At 42.6% G+C, this 18,881-nt stretch overlaps 2 protein-coding genes across 6 annotated transcripts in view; one reads left to right on the top strand and one right to left on the bottom strand.

Moving 5' to 3' along the window:
- Positions 1–3,977, bottom strand: part of UEVLD (UEV and lactate/malate dehyrogenase domains) — a 46,922-nt gene extending 42,945 nt beyond the window's left edge. The window contains exons 1-2 of one of the 5 annotated variants that reach the window (XM_027115227.1): positions 3,647–3,976; positions 2,789–3,198 (exon numbers count right to left, since the gene is read on the bottom strand). Coding sequence is in view for 1 of the 5 variants with exons in the window: in XM_027115224.1 (XP_026971025.1) it covers positions 3,647–3,688 (42 nt within the window). In the remaining 4 variants the exon portion in view is untranslated. Of the gene's footprint in view, positions 1–2,788; positions 3,199–3,646 lie in introns of all 5 variants that reach the window. The other 4 variants (XM_027115228.1, XM_027115235.1, XM_027115234.1 and 1 more) reach the window with 4 other exon arrangements.
- A 10,397-nt stretch (positions 3,978–14,374) lies between these two features.
- On the top strand, positions 14,375–15,667 carry MISFA (mitochondrial sheath formation associated). Its single transcript, XM_027115671.1, is given in 2 exon segments — positions 14,375–15,162; positions 15,575–15,667. Coding segments are annotated over 2 exon segments (162 nt in total). The 5' UTR covers positions 14,375–15,093.
- Positions 15,668–18,881: the final 3,214 nt, after the last annotated feature.

Raw genomic sequence — 18,881 nt, 5'->3', positions numbered from 1 at the left:
AGTGGGAAATAGGAATTAGGGAACCAGAGTTTTCTAAACTTAATATTTAATACAACTAAAGAATATATATACAGGGCTTCCCTGGTGGCGCAGTGGTTGAGAGTCCACCTGCCGATGCAGGGGACACGGGTTCGTGCCCTGGTCCGGGAAGATCCCACATGCTGCGGAGCGGCTAGGCCCGTGAGCCATGGCTGCTGAGTCTGCGCGTCCGGAGCCTGTGCTCCGCAACGGGAGAGGCCACAGCAGTGGGAGGCCCGCGTACCGCAAAAAAAAAAAAAAAAAGAATATATATACATATAAACATATATGTACATATATATACATTTTGAAGAATAAACACTCAGGCACCAACTCACCCATGTTTGATCTAGGAACAGTGCTGTCCAACAAAACTTTCTGCCATGATGGAAAAGATCATTACGTGTTCTGTCCAATACAGTAGCCACAAGTGGCTACTGACACTTAATATGTGGCTGGTGTGACCAAGAAACTCATTTTTAATTTTATCTAATTTTGATGAATTTAAAGAGGCACATGTAGCTAGTGGCTACCATACTGGACAGCACAGACCTTTCCAATTCCATTACACCTGTCCGGGTGCTCCTTCTCTTAACCATTCAACTGCCTACCTTAAATTGTGTGGTCACACTCCTTTGCTTTTGCCCTCCATAGTTTTTATCGCATTTGTGTGCGTCCCTAAACACCACACTGTTGTTTCGTTGTTTCTTGTTTTAATCAAAATATAATCTTGCATATAACCTCCAATTTTTTTCACTGAATATAATGTTTCTAAGATTCACTTGTATTGTTGCATGTTGTAGTTCATTCATTTTCACTGCTGCATAGTGTTTTCCATTCTGTGAATGAGTACAGAACAAATTATCCTTCCTTCTGTCAATGAACATTTGGGTTGTTTCTACTTTTTAATGATGAGTAATTCTGTGAATGTCTCTTGCTTCATATATTATGAATTCTCTATGGTAACTACCGCAGAGTTTAAAATTCCCATTCATCCACATCCTCCAAACCCTTTGAAATGACCTTAATTTATGACAATCTAGTGAGAGAAAATGGTGTTTTACCATGCTCTCAATTTGCTTTTCCATGGTTACTAATGGGTTGAGCAAACATTCATTTCCCTGATTCTTCTTTTGTTTTTTAAAAAATGATTATTCGTGTCTTTTGTCCAATTTTCTATTGGTTTTAATATTGATTTGTAGGCTAATTTATATATTCTGGATACCAATACTTTGTCAATTATGCATTACAATATTATTCTCCAAGCTTGTATTTTGCCTCTTCACTCTCTTCATGGTGTCTTTTTATACATAAAAGTTCTTAATTTGAATGCAATCAAATTTATCACTCTTCTTTGAGTATTTTACGTCTTGTTTAAAAAATGTTTGCATACTCTGAGTCCATGAAGATTCTTTCCTACATTTATCTCTATACGTTTTAAAGCTCGTCTTTTACACTTGAATCTTCAGTCCACGGGGAATTTTTATGTTTGGTCAGAGGTAAGGGTCCAATTTCATTTTCGCCTGTATAGATAATCATTTGTCTCTGCATTCTCCTTTCTGTAGTTATCTGCAATGCCTCTTCTGTTTTATATCACACTTCCAAACACGTGTGGACATGGTTCTAAGCCCTCTAGTCTGTTCCACTGGTTAATTTGTCTGTCCTACACCAACATCACACTAAGCCTCCATTACTAGTCTTGACATCTGGTAGAGCAAGTCCCACACCTATTCTTCTTCTGTAAAAATGTCAAGATTAGTCCTGGCCTTCTGCCCTTCCAAATGATTTTAGAATCAGTCTGAAAAGTTCCCCAAATAATCTGTTAGAATTTTGATTGGAATTGCATTGGCGCTATAGATCAATCTGGAGAGAGCTGACATCTTCACATCCATGAAGCTGGAATATTTATCTAGGTTGGAATACTTATTAGGTTTCATTTGTTTTCAATAAGATTTTTCATGTTCTCCTTACAGTTGCTTGATTTTAATGTATTGTTCACTTCACAAATTTTTCAGCAGTAAAATTATTTCTAAGTATTAAGTTATTATATTATTTGCCTACCTTGAGGGTTAAGGAACTTTGGAAATATCTGCTGGACTAACGTGTTTCTAAATGGTCTCCTTAATTTACACATCCAACAGACATTTATTAAGCACCTAAGTGCCAGACTCCATGCTATGCACTGATGATAAAAAACAAAGACAAAAACCTTCCTCAACTATACTGGTCCCACCCTTGAGAAAATTATTGTCTCTCTTTTGTCTTTTTCCTGCATTCCAGTTCCACCAAAATTATGAAGTTCTTTTTCTATTCTCAGCTTTAGCAATTCTTCCCCCTGGACAATACACCATGCTTCCGTCACTGAAAAACTTGATAGAGTGGTTCTTTTAATTTCATGTTCTCTGAAGAGGAGACAGGAAGGGTGTAATCCTAAGGACGATGATACTTCTCTTCCTACAAGACCTACACACCTGTCACAGTAGATAAAATCATTCAAATCAAGTATATAAACAATTTCAATCATAAGGCTTCAAAACCTCGAAGGGGTGTACAAACTGCCCCAAGAAAGAAAGACACAGGCAAACCCAACTAAAGAGAGAGCAGTTTATCTTGAAAGGAAAATGTAATCAAAAGAACCAGAAAAGTATGTGCATGTATATGATTCATATTTAACTGCTGCCATTACATTTTGCTACTGTTTTATTCTGAATGTACCATGTCTCATGCGTCAATAAAATTTTAAACAAAACAAAAAACGGCATAAACGTACCGTTTCCGCATAGGGAAGTTTTAAGAAGCATTATGAATCATATAACTAAGAAACTGGTGGAAAAGGTGGTTGCCTCAGACTGTACACTGGTGGGGAATCAGAGAGCCTGAACTAAGAGCCTGGTGTAACATAGAAACTGGCGTTAGTCATGCCCGAGAAACGCAGGTCAGACTTCCGGGTCAGCCCTCCACCTCAACCTTTCAACATTACGAGGATCTCTTCCGGGCCTTCCAACCCTGTCTTCATTCTTAAGTCTACCCAGGTCTTTCATTCACTGCACAGTTACTCAGCACTCCGTCGTGTCAGGTTAGGTGATGGGAATACTACAGCACTCTCTCTGCCATCAGAGTTCACCGCCCGAGTAAGGTTTGTATGTAAATAATTACTCCACGATGTGATAATCGATATTTCTGAAAGCAAGTAAAGGAGGTAGTGATTCTGTTTCTAGGGAGTGACATCTGAGTTGAGTCCTACAAAGGATTAGCCACGCGAATCATAAAAAAAAGGGGGTGGGGTGAGGGCAGGCCATTTCTGCAGAGAGAAAGGCATGGTTAAAGGGACTGGCGAGGGCTGGAAGCTGAGACCAAGAGAAGCTGGTGGCGTGAGAAGGTCTCACAGCGGGTGGAGGTTGGGGGGATGTCGGATTTGCAGGCGAAGCCAGAGCCCCGGCCTCGGGAAGGAGAGGTCCGCGCCCTCCCTGCGGCCACTCCCCGCAGCCGGCCGGCTTCAGGCCAGCCCACCCCCCCGCTCCAAGCCCCTGGACAAGCCGGGGAAACGCCCCAAGGAGGTGGCCCGGCCAGGGGTGGAAACGCCCCCAAGCCCCGGCGCCCCACACCCTGCCCGGCGGGCTGGCCGCACCTTGCCAAGCAGTCGCCTCACACCCTCACTGTTGAACTCCATCTCCAGCCAGGACCGTGAGTCGGGTTCTGAGACCCCAGCCCGGGAATCTCCTTCCGCACTGTCCTGGACGGGGGCTGCCGAGGATCAAACTTCCCGAGCGGTTCAAGGCCCCGCCCCTTCCCAGACTCGAAAGTCCACCGGTGTCCAACGCCCTAGGCTCAGCGAGGCTCCGCCCCGAGTCGCACCACCGCTCATCCGCGAACCCCGAGCGCGTTCAGAAACGCGTGAGCGCCAAGGAAACCACGACCCAGCTTGCTGGAGGGAAACTTGGGGACATCGGTGAAGACAGGAATAGGAAGGACCCGAGGAGAAGCAGTAAAGGAGGTAGAAGATATTGGCGCTGTTCTGGGAGAGAGTTTCGAGAAGGATATGATAAATTCAGTAGAGTATCGAGAAAGATCAAGAAAGACCCCAAATCGTGGTTGGATTTAGGAAGGAAGAGGTAATGGAGCTTCAAAAGAGAAATTTCGGGGGGGCTGGATAGGAAAACGGACGCAGGAGGAGAATTGTCAGAACTGGGAAATAAGACAGCCGAGTGAGGGTGGTGTGCCTTTGGCGGGGCGGGGCAGAGCATAACAGCGTTGGTGGCCGAGAGAGGAAAAAGTCAGGCAACAGAGTTTGAAGACAAAAAAGGTAGATTGGTGGTTAAGGTCATCTGGAGAAGTAAGACGAAGAGATGCAATTTGCGGGCCTTGTTTGGTTTCCTTGAATGAGTTACTTACCTGCTTTGCATCCCTGGTTTGAGCCAGTGGGCCTAAAAAGTCCTGGGAGCTGGCTATTGTAACTGTCAAGAGGTTGGGTGGGCAGGAAGGTGATTGTATTTATAGGAAGAGCCAAAGGTAGGAATGCTGTGATTCTATTGGGAGAAGAAAGCGAAAGACTGGAAGGAGCACTTATTTATTCAACAAACTTTTGTTGAGCATTGGCTACTTGCTAGATATTGTCGGGGAGGAAGAAATTTTCCTCTATTCTTCTAGCTTCCTCTAGCTGTCTAAGAAGTAAACTGACACCAGACAGAATAATAGGAGAAAATCAAACAATAGCATGTATACCTGGGAGAGACCCAGGAGAACTGAGTGACTCGCCTTAATGGCCGAAGCCCTCACCTTAAATACCATCTTCAGCTACGGCAAAAGAGGATGTTGGGGGTTGTGGTTTGAGACTTCAAAGGGGAGAAAGGCAGTTCACATGGAGAAAGTAAATACTTGGTAAACAAATGTTTACTGGCCCTTGCAGAGACTAGGTGACTCTGATTTCTAGGCTCTGCTGAGTTCCCGCCACCACACCTATCCCATATTCTTTGCAGATATCTCTGGTGACACCTTAATTAGGGGAATGGACCTTCTCTCTAAATCCTTTTAGGCAGTTAGGGGGAAGTCTTTGGGGCCTTAAAAATGGACATCCTAAGTTAACCCTCCTGCCAAAGAGACACATTTTAGGGTGACAAATTTTGCTCCCCTGCAATATTTTTCTAGGTCTGAGGATACTGCAGTAAACAAAATAGACAAAAGTATCAGCAGTCCTAAGACTGTCATTCTTTTATTAGTAGGAGGAGAGCAAAACAATAAAAATAGTAAGTAAATTAGACCGTATGTAAGAACTGATTAAGTGTTGTGGGGAATAATTTTTAAAAGGCAGGTTAAGGAAGTGAGGGTAGGTCTCCTTGAGAGGTGAGAAAGTAAGCATTCCATATTAGAGGGCAACCAGAGCCCTAAGACAGACGTGTGCTTGGGGAGAGTCAAAACCGCGGGGAGGCCAGTGTGGCTGGAGTCCAAAGAAGAGGTGAGGAAGCAGAAGTAGGCTACGTCAGAGAAATAAGGGGGAGCCACAGATGGTTTAGGACAGTGATTCTTCCTGTGTGGTCCCCAGACCTGCAGCCTCAGCATCACCTGGAACTTGTTAGAAATACGGATTCTAAGGCCTCACCCCAGACTTAACAGAATCAAAAACTCTGGGGATCAGGTCAAGCAATCTGTTTTAACAAGCCTGGGTGATTCTAACCACTATAAGAACTTAGCGGACAACTGGTACTCTGGCTTGTCAATGCCCTCCCACCAGAGACCATCAGGAACACACCCATACTTAAACAAGTTGGGTTGATTACCCCTTCCGGTGAGGGAGCAGATACTGTGGAGAACCACTGGGACAGCTGAGTAAGAGTGTGGAAAGAACCTATTATAGGATTCGGGCTCTGCATGATTTGGGAGAGGGCTTAAGGAATCAAAGCTTTACTTTGGATTGGGTGCTGTCAGAAGGCAGGGACAATTCTATGATTGGGTATCTCAATATATATTATCTCTCAGATGGGTAAACTAGAGCAAGTTTAAGGCTGTAATTGGTAGAGAACCAGTAGTCGCATTAGCAGAGAGAAGAGGATGTTTGGGTATTTCCTGGGTTGCACAGTGACCTTGTTTTTGTCTCTGCTTAGAAGAAATTATGACGAGGCCTTGTTTGGTCTCATTTTATCATGGTCTGAGTGACCCTTTCTGATGTCAGTGTTCTGAGGTGGTTTATATCCAACAGGAGACAACAGGAGCCTGGCTGTGAGGGCCAGGTCAGCTTGTAGCAACACTGAGACCTAGCTAGGTCAGTCCGGTTCCCAGATGCAAGGGGCTGCTTTTTTCTTTCTTAGGCTTTTGCTCTGAGAGAGAGGAAGCCACTGGAGGGTTTTGAACAGAGGAGTGACACAATCTGACTGAGTTGAAAAAGAATAAGTCTGACAGATGAGTTGTGAAGAGACTTGGGGTGGGGGGTGGGGAGTGGAGAGTGGAAGCCGGGAGACAAGGTAGGAGGTGAGACGGTTGAAGGATAAGAGGCTTGTTAAGAGCACCTCAGCCAGATCTAACACACCTCAGAAACTTTGAAACTTCCAGAGATTCTAAGATTTAACAGATCCTATCAGAAATCCATTAATCAAGGAAAAGCTATCAAGTTAGAAGTAAGGCCTGAACAAGGTTCTTCCATCTTTTATGAAAGAACCTTTTATGGAAGAGGCCTTCCATCCAAACCACCAATTCTCTTCTGGTTTAATAACTATGGATGAATTATAGGCACTAGGAACACTCTACACCTGTTGTGTGTGTGTGTGTGTGTGTGTGTGTGTGTGTGTGTGTGCGTAGCTATCAGTTCCCATGTGGAAGGTACATTGCTAAGAGTTTTATGTGCTTCGTTGCAGTTAATCTTAACAAAACCCTAGATGGAATTATTATCAATTATTATCTCACTTTTACTGTTGAGCAAACTGAGGTTTAGTGAAGTATTTCCTATTTCCTTGTTTCTGATATCCTGTTGAATAAGAGATGTATTACTGACAATGTTCTGGGGAGAAAAGGTTACAAAATTAAATATACATACCAGTTTTAACCCCACTTTTGGGAATTTGTCTTAGAGAAATAAAAGTACCCAGGATGTATGCATTATACAAAGATGTTAATTATATTAAAAGAGAAAAAAAGTCCTCAGGCTAAGAAATGGGAAAAGTGTATATTCTGCTCCTTTGTTTATAGTTTGAGAAAAAACACAAGAATGGTTTTTCTTGGTCCTCTGCTTCTGATCTCTGTTTACACTCTTTGCTTTCATAGTTATGTGTCCTATCAGACACATTGTTTAGGGATAAAACCTTGGTATTCTGAATATCAGACAAATGTATCCTTATCATTTACTTCTTTAAAAAAAGTTTTAATTGTAAAATACACATAATGTACAATTTACCATCTTAACCATTTTTAAGTATACAGTTCAGTGGTATTAATTACATTCGTAATGTTTTACAGCCATCACTACCATCTGTCCCCATAATTCTTTTCATCTTGTAAAACAAACTCTGTACCCTTTAAACAATAACTTCCCATTCTTCCCTCCCTCCAGCCCCTGGCAAGCACCATTCTGCTTTCTGCCTTTGTGATTTTGACTACTCTAAGTATGTCACCAGTGGAGTAGAGAGTCCAGAAACAGACCCTCACATATATGGTCAATTATTTTTGACAAAAGTGCCAAGACCATTCAGTGGGAAAAGGACAGTCTTCTCAGCAAATGGTGTTGGGAAAACTGAATATCCATATGCAAAAATGAAGTTAGATCCTTATCTAATACCATATACAAATACTAACTCAAAATGGATCAAAGACCTAAATGTAAGCCCTAAAACAATAAAACTCTTAGAAAAAAATGTAGGACAAAAGCGTTATGACATTGGATTTGGCAGTGATTTCTTGGATATGACACCAAAGACATAGGCAACAAAAGAAAAAAATAGACAGATTGGACCTCATGAAAATTTAGAAATTTTGTTCATCAGAAGACAGTATTGGGAATTCCCTGGCGGTCCAGTGGTTGGGACTCAGTGCTTTCACCGCCATGGCCCAGGTTCAATCCCTGATCGGCAAACTAAGGTCCCACAGGCTATGTGCAGCGCGGCCAAAAAAAAAAAAAAAAACAAAAAACACAAGACAGTATCATTTACTCTTTAGATGTGTGGAGCTTATATTGTTATTCATTGACTGACAGCATATGCTGCATCTCAGGCCATCCTTCCACAAATGTCCTTTGACCTTGTGAAATGATCTGTAATCTTTCTTTTCTTAAACTAGTTCTTTTTTCTCAAGATTTTATATCGCCTCTCAATTTTCATGCTCTGTCTGAACTGGCGTGCATTTTTTTGGTCATTTTGCTGCTTCTCTGGTTAAGTAAAAAATTGGCAACGTGCAAGAGAAATGTGTCCAAGAAATTTTGTTTATGACAATCACAGCATTGTTTATGGTGATAAAAAGTTGGGAAAAAAATCTAAATGCACATTGTGCCTGTTACTAATTTATTACCTTTCAGTTCCAAATACACCATTTATTGCTTGCTCTGCTATTGTGGAGCTGGACCTTTTAAGCATTTCTCTCTTGCTAGTGGGCACAATATTAAGTTTTGTCAATAGAGGGCCTGGGGGTGATACTGCAAGGAGGAAGAGACTTCCTCCTTCCAGTGTGCTTTTGTTCTGGGTCCTACTGTGTGGCTGCCAGTGGCATGAATCGGGATATCCAGTAGTGCTCACCTCTGTCGAATTTCAGTGGCCCCTGTGTAGGGTGCTTTCCATTGAGTTTCAGTGGCGCTCCTGCTACTCAATGAGTTCTACCACCCCCAACAAGGTGGCTTCCCAGTACATTCTACTGGCATATTCCCAGAGGGTAGATTCTCAGCAATGATCAGTAAGCTTGACAGACACCCCCCATGGAGACTTCCCAGCAAATTCCACCAGCATCTCAGAGGGTGGTGCTCTACGTACCAGGCTCGGCCTACAGCAGCTCATTGGATATCCCTACCATGACCACCACTTGTCCAAGTTTTGGATCTCAACCCTGGAAGGGCAGAGACTCTTTCAAGTTTATTCCTTCCTTGGATGCTTTGCCTCAGTTCTAGTGGTGGTGGCTGCTCCCTATATATGCTATTCCTGTGACATGTAGAGCTTTCTACCTCTTCCATTAATCTCCTGTTCCTAGTTAATAATTCTTTTTATCGAACATTCTCTGTTCAAATTACTGTGTAGTTTCTATCTCCTGACTAGATCTTGACTGATATACCCATTATTAGGAGAAAGATGAGGGAATTCCCTGACGGTCCAGTGGTTAGGACTCGGCACCTTCACTGCTGGGGCCTGGGTTCAATCCCTGGTCGGGGAACTAAGATCCCACAAGCCATGCGGCTCGGCCAAAAAAAAGAGAGAGAGAGAAAGAAGAAATACACGTGGAATATTATACAGGAATTAAAAAAAAATAAGTTAGACTTCTGCTTCTGTCTATGAAGAAGCAACTGCTACAGGAGTTGTCTTCTCTCCATAAACAAATAGAAAACTGCATAAAATATATGAAATAATTATTTTCAGATCTTGCACAAAGGCCAGCACCAGACTGTGAACTTTGAAAGAAAGGAAACAAGAGATGAGCTTTAAAAGCCCCTGCCTACTGCCCAGAGGCAGTTTTCAGACTGCAGCACAGAGAGGGGTTACCCAAACGAAACTGAATTGAAAAGAAAGATAGTGGCCTACCAAGGAGGCCAAAGTGCCAGGAATTTGCAGGATGTAGTACTGAAAAGAGGCAATTCCACAGAGAAAAAACTCTGGACATCTCCACAGGGACCCTTGTGAGTCTTTAGCTGAGTTCTGTCTGTGCACACATGGGGTAAAATTCCATGAGGCCCGGAAAAGAACCACCCAGAAACAGTAGGCCAAACATTTCTTGGAGCTCCCAGAAGGGCTGCGAGTTGTGGGAAATTCCACCGATCAGAAAGACCTAATACCATTGGCATCAGAGAGAGCGCTTAAAAGGGTCATAACTCAGTAGTGGGGATGATTATCTCTAGAGTAAAGGCTGCTCCTGGCCCACCATAACAAAGCTTAAAACTTGCCTCAGAACACTCAAACTGATTGCAGGTAACTTAATTGCATCCCAGAAGAAAACCCAACACTATCAAAAAGAATACAACAGGGCTTCCCTGGTGGTGCAGTGTTTAAGAATCCACCTGCCAAAGCAGGGGACATGGGTTTGAACCCTGGTCCTGGAAGATCCCACATGCCGCGGAGCAACTAAGCCTGTGTGCCACAACTACTGAGCCTGCACTCTGGAGCCCGCAAGCCACAGCGACTGAGCCCGCGTGCCACAACTACTGAAGCCCGTGTGCCTAGAGCCCGTGCTCTGCAACAAGAGGAGCCACCACAATGAGAATCCCACGCACTGCTACAAAGAGTTGTCCCCACTTGCCACAACTAGAGAAAACCTGTCTGCAGCAACGAAGACCCAACGCTGCCATAAATTAATTAATTAATTAATTAAAAAAAAAAAAGAATACAACGAAATGCAGAGGGTGGTGCTCTGTACTGTAAAATTCACCATGTTAAACATCCAACCAAAAGTTACCAGGCATTCAAAGAAACAGGAAAATATCACCCACAACAAAGAGAAAAATCAACCATTGAAACAGCCCCAGAAATGATAGAGATGATAGATTTGCAGACAGCTTCCTTAAAATGCTTATTATCGATCTCATAAATATACTCAAGGATGTAAAGGAAAACATGAACACCATGTGGAGAAAAATGAAAGGTAGAATTAAAAAAAAAAAGAAGTTGAACTTCTAGAGATGAAAAATACAAAATCAAATTAAAAATACACTGTATGGGATTAACAGAAGTTTCGAAGATTAGGGGGAAAGATGAGTGAACTTGAAAAAGACAGCAATGGAAACTATCCAAAATGAAACACAAAGAGAAGAAAAATGAACAGAGTACCAGCAAGCTGTGGGACAGAATCACACTGGTTATTGGTCTAATACACAAGTAGTGGAGGTCACAGAAGGGGAAAAGCGGGGACAGAAAAAGTGTTTGAAGGAACAGTAGCCAAATATTTTTCTAATTTGATGAAAACCATAAACCCACAGATTCAAGAAGTTCACCAAACCCCTGGTAGAAGAAACATGCAGAAAGTTACACAAAGCAACCTGAAAATAAAATTGCTGAAAATTAGTGAGAGAGAAATTTTTAAAGAGGCAGTTTTCTTTCTTATTTTTCTTAACATCTTTATTGGAGTATAATTATTTTACAATGTTGTGTTAGTTTCTGCTGATTCACTTTTTTATACATACATCCCCATATCCCCTCCCTCTTGGGTCTCCCTCCCACCCTCTCTATCCCAACCCATAGGTGGTCACAAAGTACCAAGCTGATCTCCCCGTGCAATGCAGCTGCTTCCCACTAGCTATCTGTTTTACATTTTGTAGTGTATACATGTCAGTGCTACTCTCTCACTTCGTCCCAGCTTACGCTTCCCCCTCCCTGTGTCCTCAAGTCCATTCTCTATGTCTGTGTCTTTATTCCTGTCCTTACCCTGGGTTCATCAGAACCGTTTTTTTTTCTTTTAGATTCCATATATATGCATTAGCATACAGTACTTGTTTTTCTCTTTCTGACTTACTTCACTCTGTATGACAGACTCTAGGTCCATCCACCTCATTACAAATAACTCAATTTCGTTTCTTTTTATGGCTGAGTAATATTCGATTGTGTATATGTGCCACATCTTCTTTATCCATTCATCTGTCGATGGACACTTAGGTTGCTTCCATGTCCTGGCTATTGTAAATAGTGCTGCAGTGAACATTGTGGTACATGACTCTTTTTGAATTATGGTTTTCTCAGGGTATATGCCCAGTAGTGGGATTGCTGGGTCATATGGTAGTTCTATTTTTAGTTTTTTAAGGAACCTCCATACTGTTCTCCACAGTGGCTGTATCAATTTACATTCCCACCAGCAGTGCAAGAGGGTTCCCTTTTCTCCACACCCTCTCCAGCATTTATTCTTTGTAGATTTTTGATGATGGCCATTCTGACCGGTGTGAGGTGATACCTCATTGAAGTTTTGATTTGCATTTCTCTAATGATCAGTGATGTTGAGCATCCTTTCATGTGTTTCTTGGCAGTCCGTATATCTTCTTTGGAGAAATGTCTGTTTAGGTCTTCTGCCCATTTTTGGATTGGGTTGTTTGGTTTTTTGATATTGAGCTGCATGAGCTGCTTGTAAATTTTGGAGATTAATCCTTTGTCAGTTGCTTCATTTGCAAATATTTTCTCCCATTCTGAGGGCTGTCTTTTGGTCTTGTTTATGGTTTCCTTTGCTGTGCAAAACCTTTGAAGTTTCATTAGGTCCCATTTGTTTATTTGTGTTTTTATTTCCATTTCTCTAGGAGGTGGGTCAAAAAGGATCTTGCTGTGATTTATGTCATAGAGTGTTCTGCCTATGTTTTTCTCTAAGAGTTTTATAGTGTCTGGCCTTACATTTAGGTCTTTAATCCATTTTGAGTTTATTTTTGTGTATAGTATAGGAAGTGTTCTAATTTCATTCTTTTACATGTAGCTGTCCAGTTTTCCCAGCACCACTTATTGAAGAGGCTGTCTTTTCTCCATTGTATATTCTTGCCTCCTTTGTCAAAGATAAGGTGACCATATATGTGTGGGTTTATCTCTGGGCTTTCTATCCTGTTCCACTGATCTATATTTCTGTTTTTGTTCCAGTACCATACTGTTTTGATTACTGTAGCTTTGTAGTATAATCTGAAGTCAGGGAGCCTGATTCCTCCAGCTCCGTTTTTCTTTCTCAAGATTGCTTTGGCTATTCAGGGTCTTTTGTAAACAGACACTTTTCATATGATCCAGCAATCCTCCTCCTGGGATTCACCCTAAAAAATTAAAACTTATATTCCCTTAAAAAGCTGTACACAAATATTTATAACATCTCTATTCAAAAAACAAAATCTCTATTCAAAATAGCCCCAAACTAGAAACAACCCTATTGTTCTTTGACAGGTAAATTGATAAACCGATACATCCATACAATGGAATAATATTCCATAAAAAAGAACTAACTCTTGTACAACATGAATGAATCTCAAAAGCATTAATGCTAAGTGAAAGAAGCCAGTGGAAGAAGGTTATGATTCCATTTATATGAAGTTTTAGAAAACGCAAAAGCAGATCAGTGGTTGCCAGGGGCCAAGGGATTTAGGGAGAAGGGATTGACTGCAAAGGTGCACGGGGAGCTTTTTGAGATGGTCACAATTTTTTCTATCCTGATTGTGGTGGTAGTTACAAGAATGACACATTTTAAAATACATATCAACTGTACACTAAAAATGAGTGTGCTTTATCACATGTGATTTATACCTCAATAAAGCTTATTATTAGAAACAAAAAAGGAATGTGTTTAGATTTTTTATCAATTGACCCAGGAGGATGTCCGTGATGTATTGTTATAGGAGAAAAGCAAGTTACATAGTAGCACGTGTAGTGTGATCACCTTAAATAAAACAACACTGAAAAAACCCCTCTGTATCCCTCTATATGTGTAGTGATATTTGCAAGCTTGTAGAGAAGTCTTGGGTAGAAGAACACACACTAAGCTGGTAACACTGGTTACATCATGTGACTAAGAAAGAGGGGGAGAGTATTACGTTTTTCTTTGTACATCTTTGGATAGTTTCATGTTTTACAATGATTTATCATGAAAATAAAGGGAATATGAAAATAATAGGGAGATGTGTATGTAGGAGGAACTTTGGTGGAGGGAGAGGTCTACTGTACCAGTGCAGGGAGGTCAAAGGGATCAAGATAAGGTCATTAAACGTGACAAAAAGGAGATCTTTGGTAACCTCCGAGAGAGCATCTTAAGTAGTGAGGTGGGGGCAGAAGTCAGGATGTGATGCATGGAAGAAAAGCATGGACTGGAAAGAAAGGCTTTGGGTATGGACGACTTGTTTAGGAAGTTTGGTCGTAAAAGGCAGTTAAGAAACAGACAGTTAAGAAGGGAGCCACAGCAACAGTTGGAGGTTTTTGTGAGTAGAGGACAAGGATACTTATGGCTTCTTGAAGGCCAAGAAAAGAGAACCAGGACTTCCCTGGTGGCTCAGTGGTTAAGAATCCGCCTGCCAGTGCAGGGGACACAGGTTTGAGTCCTGGTCCGGGAAGATCCCACATGCCGCAGAGCAACTAAGCCCATGTGCCACAGCTACTGAGCCTGCACTCTAGAGCCCGCGAGCCACAACTACTGAAGTCCGCGTGCCTAGAACCCGTGCTCCGCAACAAGAGAAGCCACTGCAATGAGAAGCTTGCGCACTGCCACAAAGAGTAGCCCCTGCTCGCCGCAACTAGAGAAAGCCCGAGCGCAGCAATGAAGACCCAATGCAGCCAAAAATATAGTAATAATAAATAAATAAATTTATTTAAAAATAATAAAAAGAAAAGAAAAGAGAACCAGTGGACAGGAGCTGACCAAAGGAACTGAAGAATGGTATAAAATGGTGGTGAGACAGCCCTTGAGATGGGAGGGGAGGGATTGCAAGGACAGAAATAAAGAGTTCTCATTTCCCTAGAATTCAGTTTTGTTTCATTCACGGCTGTCACAGACCTAGGAACACACCTTTCCCAATCCCTGTCTCTAGTCTAAAGAGCCCAACTTCCTAACAGGCAACTGGGCCCTGATCTGGAGCATCACCTGTGTGACCTAGTACAGGTCACTCAGGCTCTGTAAACCTCAGTTTTCTCATTAGTAAAATGGGATAAATAATAGTACCTACCTCATATTGTTGTTGTGAGATAACACATTCAAAGAGCTTAGTTTGCTGCTCAACTGCTGGTCTGGGGGCAGTCTCTCTGACCTGTTGTGGCCTGGCCCATATAATCAGTGATGTCACAATGCCCTACTAGACTCCAGCTTCTCTATTAGGGAGTTGCAGATCCTTTGGAGCTAAGGACTGGAACTGACATGCGAGACCTCTCCCAACTGAGGGTTTCATGAGCATACTCCTTTGTCAAGATCTTGGTGAATAGTCTTTTGCTGTGCAATCGTGTCTTAGAAATTGTTTTACTTATTATCATGATTGTGCTTGACTGGATGCTTTCTGTTGGATTTGCATGTTACATGGGCACATTTCCAGAGTTTGTGGTAAGGAGTGACCTTGCCTGTTAATCCCTCGTAGTCAGTCCTGGCTCTGGCTAACCCTCCCAGCTGGCGTTTCTGACCAAACAGGAAAGATAGTTGGGGTCTCACCACTAATAAGAGGTCAGGACGTGGTGGGAACAAAGTTTCCCAGGCTACTTCCCATCCCATTGGGACATCTTTAAGCCTTTCCCCCTCCACTTGGGTACTTAACATCACTTATTTCAAAGCACTATGGAATTTATAAGGGGTCTGGTGGAGACAGTGCCTGACTTCTGGATTTCAGGCCAAGTGGATCAGTGGTTGCTGGGAGGAAAGGGAATGTGGACATTGGTGGGACCTTTTCAGCAGCCCTTCCAGTCACATACAGAGCCAACGAGTTGGGCCAGCTCTGCCTTTGAGTTTCTTTCTTCCTCAGCCTCCAACTCTGAAATGGAAGGAGAGGTAGGCTGTTCAGAAGAGCAAGACACACCTGAGGAGCCGGATTTTGGATGAAGATCTGCAGCTGTGAGTGGGCGTGAAGGTCTGTTGGGCTGGATTCTTCCCTTTCAAGAGAACTCAGTGGCACCCTGAAATCTCAATGGAAAGCTTACATTCCTCTGGAAAATAAAATAGACTGCGGAAGGGGAAAGAATTTGAGGAGTACTGCTGAGGACAGCAAGCCCTGGTTCGAAGATTTGTCAATAACCATACCTCATGGGTATTCTTTTCAAAGACTGTTCCATCTATTAACTTATTTTCTCCATGCAAACTCTGTAATAAATTAGACCAGCATTTTTAATGCCCTCTTTGGCAGACGCTGAAACTGGAGTTAGTGTAAATTTGAGTTCAAGTCCTAACCTTGCAACTTCCTAGCCATGTGACCTTGAGAAAGTTCAATCTCTCTGAACCTCAAGTTTCTTCCTCTGTATAATGGAGATGTTCCAGTACCTTTCTGTTTTTGTGAGGATTACATTTGGGAATTCATGTAAAGCATTTATTGCAAAGCTTGACAGTTAGCATTTAGTAAATGCTAACTTAACAACTAGGCAAAATAATGAACCAGTCAACAAAGAGTTACTGGTGACTATACTTACCTAGGGCCACACAAACCAACCCATTTGTGAAGCTGGGGTGCAAGCATAGATCTCAGGACTTAATACCTCTCTCACTCATTCCACTAGACCAGCCTGCCGATAGGAAACATTAGTAGCCGTGTCCTTTTAGCAAACCATTTCCTGGGTTTCTCAAATCCCACCCCGTGTCATTCAGACCAGTTTTTTCAAAGATGTTCCCATTGTTAAACTTAACTCTAAGAGTCTTAGTAATATGCCAGTTACAGGAGCAGGTTTTCTGGGAAGCTCCTCCAGAAGGCATGGGTATCTATCAAGTCCCAGGCCCATACTAGGAGCAAGGCATGATGGTGGTTCTTTTGTCTGTTTGTTTTCTCAATCTGCCCCAGAATTTCTATGAGAGTATTGGCCCAACAGTCAGACCTGTGTGGGGTGGGGATGCAGATGGAGGCACTGGGCACTTGTTCAGCTTGAGCCACTGCCACAGTGTGATCCTGACCAAACCACTGAAACTATTCTGTGCCTCGGTTTCTCCAGCTATGAAATGGGCATAATAGCCCATCTTCCTTTTCTTCCCTTCTCAGGGAAGTTGATAGGAGGCTTCCCCTGCACGATGAGGGTTTAACTGTGCCATTTTGCAAAGTGCAAGATTTTTCTTCTTTGAATAGCCTAACGATAGTATTTAAGTAATTGCTCGTAGCGTGCGCACCCAGTCACTCCTCCCAGTTAATCCAGGGTGTGTTTTATTTGGCTTTGTTCACAGCAGTGGTTTTTTTTTGCATCTGATTGCATAAAGCAAGTAGTCAAAATTTTGGCAGGTGATGAGTTAATAAAGATATCAGCTAGATCCTAACCACACAGAGTCACTAAAGAATGGGGCCCTCCTGCTAAGGGCTCTTCAGCCTCCACACATCTGGCATCCTGGCCAACTGTCCCATAGCTACTCACTCTGATCCCCAAGGTCACAGGAGCTGATGTCACAATTGGTGTCTGAGCTCTGACCACCAAATAGCCATGGCGAGCCACTTCGGGTCAGACTAGACCACGAAGCTCCTCAGCCAGGAGCTATCATGCTGGACCATCCACCATCTGGTCTTGAATGAAGACAGCCCAGTTTCCAGGACTCAGGGAATAGAACACCACACCTTTCAGAATCGCCTGTTTCCCCCTGCACACACCACCAGCTAAGCAAGGAGCCCCACAATGATCGTTGTCTTCTGGATGCTTCTCATTGCAGGAACGATGTGGAAGGGATATAAGTATCCCCCAGGAGGGGTAAATGTGCCTTCAACTGTATTCTCTCTTCCCACTTTGAAATGTATTCCCCGAGATAAATGAACTAAGCATCAAAATCCAACTTTAGAAACAAATACTCTCTTCTTATTAAGTTATTGTAGCATACCTACTTCTATTCTTATTCACTATCTACTTAGAGTTGAGAGAGTTCCCTCTTTCATGTGATCTTTTATACATCTTTTCCTAAGAGTCTTTACTTTTTTTAAGTTCTTCAGTGTCTCTCAAAAAAACTGGAGGTATAAAGATATTTCAGGCCCAGACTCAAAGCTGTCTGACAGTGCTGACCTAGTCTCATGCTCATGGGACACTTTATATGTTCAGCCTTCTATACCACTTAGCCCACACCAGCAACCCACGCTTAACTGTCCCTCATCAGGTAAACACTGGTCTGTAAAACGGTTCTGGTGGCAGATGTCTCTTTCCTCTCTCCTCCTGTTAAGACCTTGGATGTTCATCTTTTCTTTGCCTCTTGTCAGCTCCCACACTGCTAAGCCCCTGTGGCAACTGGGATTGGAGGCATTAGGTGAGACAGAATTGGACACAGCTACCCCTGCCTGCCCTTGAGGGCAGCTATCTCAGCCCCACACCCTAGCAAGCACTAGGCAAGACCCACCTGACATACTTTTTTCTTCCCAGATTCCGGTGGAAATAAGCAAAGATGATCCTGGTGAAGTAATGCAGCTCTGAAGCGTTCCTGACCAGCTGTACTGTTCCTGTTGGTTTCACATAAAGTAATTGCATACCATTTTGTCACATTTTATGTAACAAGTTACCACACTTTTTTTTTTTTTTTTCAAGTTACCACACTTTTAAAGATGAAGACTTGGTATTCTGTTAGCTCAAAACAGGGAGATGGAGGGTCGGGAGGTAGTTGGGTGGATGGGAGTGATTGGGTCCCCTCTGCTTCATAGTCTGTAAGAGTGGCATTAAGACTAAGATACCTACTTCAATTTGTCCCCTATTCTGTACCCTTGAACATAGACATCCTCTAGAGCTCTTTAGACCTATTTCCCACATAATACCTTTCTCCTGGGTCCAAGGTCCAGGGTCCAGGCAGGGGTGAAAAATGTAAATGTTACAGAAAGGGTTAGAGATTGCAGCAACTTTAAGCCTGTTCTCTGGGGGTATTTCTCTGTGGCCTTTTCACAGCTATCATTAAGCCCAAAGCTTACACCATGTGGGGAAAGGGCATTTTCATATTGGGTGCTAAATACTGAACTATACAGTATTTTAATCCTTATAGTAACCTCAGCCTCATTTTACAAAATGCGCCCAGTCCTCAGTATGATGTAGTTTGAGTTCATGAGACCAAGAATGAGAACCTAAGTATAAGACCCATGCGATTAATGTGGGTGTCTGAGCCCTAGGATATTCCTA

This window comes from Aethalodelphis obliquidens, unplaced genomic scaffold (assembly GCF_003676395.1).
Source record: "Aethalodelphis obliquidens isolate GAN/ISIS:26980383/991018 unplaced genomic scaffold, ASM367639v1 scaffold14, whole genome shotgun sequence".
Taxonomy (NCBI): Eukaryota; Metazoa; Chordata; class Mammalia; order Artiodactyla; family Delphinidae; genus Aethalodelphis; species Aethalodelphis obliquidens.
The sequence above is the reverse complement of the archived record's forward strand: the minus strand, read 5'-3'. Positions and strand labels throughout refer to the sequence as shown.